The sequence below is a fragment of the Triticum aestivum genome, chromosome 2B, assembly GCF_018294505.1.
Source record: "Triticum aestivum cultivar Chinese Spring chromosome 2B, IWGSC CS RefSeq v2.1, whole genome shotgun sequence".
In the NCBI taxonomy this organism is placed as follows: Eukaryota; Viridiplantae; Streptophyta; class Magnoliopsida; order Poales; family Poaceae; genus Triticum; species Triticum aestivum.
Genome location: NC_057798.1, coordinates 699191226 through 699196507, shown reverse-complemented (window position 1 = coordinate 699196507; position 5282 = coordinate 699191226). Strand labels below are relative to the sequence as shown.

The 5282-nt window shown below is 48.9% G+C and overlaps 1 protein-coding gene across 1 annotated transcript in view; it reads right to left on the bottom strand.

Moving 5' to 3' along the window:
- Positions 1-1193, bottom strand: part of LOC123039412 (BTB/POZ and MATH domain-containing protein 2-like) — a 6467-nt gene extending 5274 nt beyond the window's left edge. Inside the window, exon 1 of the mRNA XM_044462599.1 lies at positions 413-1193. Within this exon, the coding sequence (XP_044318534.1) occupies positions 413-1147 (735 nt within the window). The 5' untranslated portion in view covers positions 1148-1193. The remainder of the gene's footprint in view (positions 1-412) is intronic.
- Positions 1194-5282: the final 4089 nt, after the last annotated feature.

Below are 5282 nucleotides of genomic sequence, written 5' to 3'. Positions count from 1 at the left end.
AACTAGTATGTCCTACTCGTGATCCCTCTCAACGCTCGAGTGACGCCTTCGCTTGGATGTCAGTCAGATTTGCGAGGGTGATGCTGGCGGTGAGATGTCTGAATCCGTCGGTCTTCAAGACGTCTGCCAGCACATTCGGGGACGACGACATAAATTTCAAGCACGCATCTCTGAGCAGCGGGCACTGGTGCTGCTCTGCCAGCGCCAACGTCGTCGCCACGTTCTGCACGTCCAAGCTTCTGCACAGCTTCATGTCGCACGCCTGCTTGAGCTTGTCCACCCCGTACCGATCCGCGGCGACCAGCAGGTGCTGCGTCACCGCGACGCCGCAGCCCTCGCCGTCGCCCGGCAGCGAGTCCGTGTAGATGAAGCGCAGGAGCAGCTCGAAGACCGCCGGCTCCATGTCGTGTACCTCGACGCGCTCCGCGTCCTTGCGCTTCATCGGGCCGAAGAGCTCCGCGTCGAAGACCGGCGACCGCGCGGCAAGCACGCACCGGTGCGCGCGGAACGCCCGGCCGCCGACGTTGATGGTCACGTCGGCTCCCTTTCCGTCTTCGAGCATGCGCTGGAGGTGCCTGAGCATGTCCGGCAGCGGAGCGGCTGCTGCCGGGGCGGCCGTGGTGCCTTCCGTGCGAGGCTTGATGACGGTGAGGACGCACCTGATTGTGAGGCAGTCGTCGACGAGGTACCGCCGCGATGTAAGCTTGGATCTGCACACAAATCCTGGAAACGTCGGGCTAATTTCCGAGGCGTAGAAGTGGTCTGCGTCCGACGTCCTCGTGTTTGCCATCGTCCCGTGGCGGTCCACGAGTCCTATGGTGATCCTTGCCTTCACAATCACGACTGTCGTTGCTTGACGACGGAGACATACAGACGCCGCTGCGTAGCCCGGGCCCTCCTTTTCACCTTGACTATACCTCGTGGTCGACCACCCACCAGGGTAGAAGCTGATAAACCAATCGTGGCCGCCGACGGTGAAGTGACCGGAGGTCACGGCCTCGTTCACGGGGAGGTCCCTGATCTGAGAGTAGTTTACCAGCACGAAGTCGTGCGACACGGACGCGCTCTCTGCGACGCATCTCGACGACGTGTCCGCTTGTCTGGGAGCTTCCCTGTTGCTGTTGGTGAGACGACGCCACAGATCCATCCTACTACTGCTTGCCGGCCGGCGTCTCACCTCACCAACGCTTTTGACGTTTAATTTTGGGAAAAAAAAACAATCTTTCTTTGAGACAGATGGAGGGCAAGCCGGGCAGAGAATCATGTGATGTGATGATATTGTCGGAAACTCATACGAACCTGACTCGGTTAGCAGGGCAAAACCTTCCTACAGAAGAAAGGATTCCAAATTCCAACAAAACGGAACACGTGTGTGCCATGCTATCTCATACTCGGGAGCGCATCACAACACAAGCAGTATACGTAGAGAAATTCACTCGCGTACTGGTTAGTTGACATACATTATTGGCCAGTGCTAGGCGCCGATCGGCCGCACCATATGTAGCCCTTTAGAACAGTATGCTTTTGCAAACCAACATGTAGTTGGATGGTTAACAAGGGACAGTGTATTTCCAGCCTATCAGAGTTCAAGTCCTGATGCTTGCATTATTTCTGGATTTATTTTAGGATTTCCAGCGTATTGCCCCGTGTCATCATTGCCTGCTCCGTCGGCATCCTCAACATCGTCATCCTCATCTTCAATTATCCACCGAGTATAGCCATCCATGAAACCAGTTATGAACAGGTGCGCTTCGACACGACCATCGTCGTGGGGGTCGAGCCAAACTATTCCTTTGCATTTTTGACATGGACATAAAACCTCTGTCCGGTTATTTTCTTTCATGTCCTGCACCACCGACCGCAAACACCTATCCACCATCGTTCCACTGACCATCGTGAACTCTGCATGGTAATAATAAACAAATTGATTATAAAAATGCCTGCATGCATCAAAGGCATACAAAAAGTCATGACTGGTTTCATGGATGGCTATACTCGGTGGATAATTGAAGATGAGAATGAAGGAAATATGCCCTAGAGGCAGTAATAAAGTTATTATTTATTTCCTCATATCATGATAAATGTTTATTATTCATGCTAGAATTGTATTAGCCGGAAACATGATACATGTGTGAATACATGGACAAACTGAAAGTCACTAGTATGCCTCTACTTGACTAGCTCAGTAATCAAAGATGGTTATGTTTCCTAACCGTAGACATGAGTTGTCATTTGATTAACGGGAACACATCATTAGGAGAATGATGTGATTGACATGACCCATTCCGTTAGCTTAGCACTTGATCGTTTAGTATGTTGCTATTGCTTTCTTCATGACTTATACAAGTTCCTACAACTATGAGATTATGCAACTCCCGTTTACCGGAGGAACACTTTGTGTGCTACCAAACGTCACAACATAACTGGGTGATTATAAAGGAGCTCTACAGGTGTCTCCAAAGGTTCATGTTGAGTTGGCGTATTTCGAGATTAGGTTTTGTCACTCCGATTGTCGGAGAGGTATCTCTGGGCCCTCCCGGCAATGCACATCACTATAAGCCTTGCAAGCAATGTAGCTAATGAGTTAGTTACGAAATGATGCATTACGTAACGAGTAAAGAGACTTGCCGGTAACGAGATTGGACTAGGTATTGAGATACCGACGATCAAATCTCGGGCAAATAACATACCGATGACAAAGGGAACAACGTATGTTGTTATGCGGTTTGACCGATAAAGATCTTCGTAGAATATGTAGGAGCCAATATGAGCATCCAGGTTCCGCTATTGGTTACTGACCGAAAACGGTTCTCGGTGATGTCTACATAGTTCTCGAACCCGTAGGGTCCGCACGCTTAAGGTTTCGATGACAGTTATATTATGAGTTTATGAGTTTTGATGTACCGAAGTTTGTTCGGAGTCCCGAATGTGAATACGGACATGACGAGGAGTCTCGAAATGGTCGAGACATAAAGATTCATATATTGGAAGCCTATATTTGGATGTCGGAAGTGTTCCGGGTGAAATCGGGATTTTACCGGAGTACCGGGAGGTTACCGGAACCCCCTGGGGGCTTAATGGGCCTAAATTGGCCTTAGTGGAGAAGAGGAGAGGAGGCAAGGGCTGGGCCGCGTGCCCCTCCCCCCTAGTCCGAATAGGACAAGGAGAGGGGGGCGGCGCCCCCCCCTTTCCTTCCTCTCTCTCCCTCCTCTTTCCCCATTCTCCTACTCCAACAAGGAAGGAGGGAGTCCTACTCCCGGTGGGAGTAGGACTCCCCTTGGCGCGCCCTTCCTAGGCCGGCCGCCCCCTCCCCCTTGCTCCTTTATATACTGGGGCAGGGGGGCACCTCTAGACACAACAATTGATCTCTTGATCCCTCCACCATAGTCCTCCTCGATAATATTGTAGTGGTGCTTAGGCGGAGCCCTGCGACGGTAGAACATCAAGGTCGTCACCACACCATCGTGCTGACGGAACTCTTCCCTTACATTCTGCTGGATCGGAGTACGGGGAATGTCATTGAGCTGAACGTGTGCTAGAACTCGGAGGTGCCGTAGTTTCGGTGCTTGACCGGTCGGGCCGTGAAGATGTACGACTACATCAACCGCGTTGTTCTAACGCTTCCGCTTTCGGTCTACGAGGGTACGTGGACAACACTCTCCCCTCTCGTTGCTATGCATCACCATGATCTTGCGTGTGCGTAGGATAATTTTTGAAATTACTACGTTCTCCAATAGTGGCATTTGAGCCCGGTTTTATGCGTAGATGTTGTATACACGAGTAGAACACAAGTGAGTTGTGGGCGATACAAGTCATACTACTTACCAGCATGTCATACTTTGGTTCGGCGGTATTGTTGGATGAAGCGGCCCAGACCGACATTACGCGTACGCTTACACGAGACTGGTTCTACTGACGTGCTTTGCACACAGGTGGCTGGCGGGTGTCTGTTTCTCCAACTTTAGTTGTACCGAGTGTGGCTACGCCCGGTCCTTGCGAAGGTTAAAACAACACTAACTTGACGAACTTTCGTTGTGATTTTGATGCGTAGGTAAGAACGGTTCTTGCTCAGCCCGTAGCAGCCACGTAAAATTTGCAACAACAAAGTAGAGGATGTCTAACTTGTTTTTGCAGGGCATGTTGTGATGTGATATGGTCAAGACGTGATGCGATATTTTATTGTATGAGATGATCATGTTTTGTAACCAAAGTTATCAGCAACTGGCAGGAGCCATATGGTTGTCGCTTTATTGTATGAAATGCAAATGCCCTGTAATTGCTTTACTTTATCACTAAGTGGTAGCGATAGTCGTAGAAGCAATAGATGGCGTAACGACAACGATGCTATGATGGAGATCAAGGTGTCGTGTCGGTGACGATGGTGATAACGACGGTGCTTTGGAGATGGAGATCACAAGCACAAGATGATCATGGCCATATCATATCACTTATATTGATTGCATGTGATGTTTATCCTTTATGCATCTTATCTTGCTTTGATTGACGGTAGCATTTTAAGATGATCTCTCACTAATTATCAAGAAGTGTTCTCCCTGAGTATGCACCGTTGCGAAAGTTCTTCGTGCTGAGACACCACGTGATGATCGGGTGTGATAGGCTCTACGTTCAAATACAACGGGTGCAAAACAGTTGCACACGCGGAATATTCAGGTTAAACTTGACAAGCCTAGCATATACAGATATGGCCTCGGAACACGGAGACCGAAAGGTCGAACGTGAATCATATAGTAGATATGATCAACATAGTAATGTTCACCATTGAAAACTACTCCATCTCACGTGATGATCGGACATGGTTTAGTTGATTTGGATCACGTGATCACTTAGATGACTAGAGAGATGTCTGTCTAAGTGGGAGTTCTTAAGTAATATGATTAATTGAACTTAAATTTATCATGAACTTAGTACCTGATAGTATTTTGCTTGTCTATGTTTGTTGTAGATAGATGGCTCGTGCTATTGTTCCGTTGAATTTTAATGCGTTCCTTGAGAAAGCTAAGTTGAAAGATGATAGTAGCAATTACACGGACTGGGTCCATAACTTGAGGGTTATCCTCATTGCTGCACAGAAGAATTACGTCCTGGAAGCACCGCTGGGTGCCAGGACTGCTGCAGATGCAACTGACGACATTAAGAACTTCTGGCAGAGCAAAGTTGATGACTACTTGATAGTTCAGTGTGCCATGCTTTACGGCTTAGAACCGGGTCTTCAACAACGTTTTGAACGTCATGGAGCATATGAGATGTTCCAGGAGTTGAAG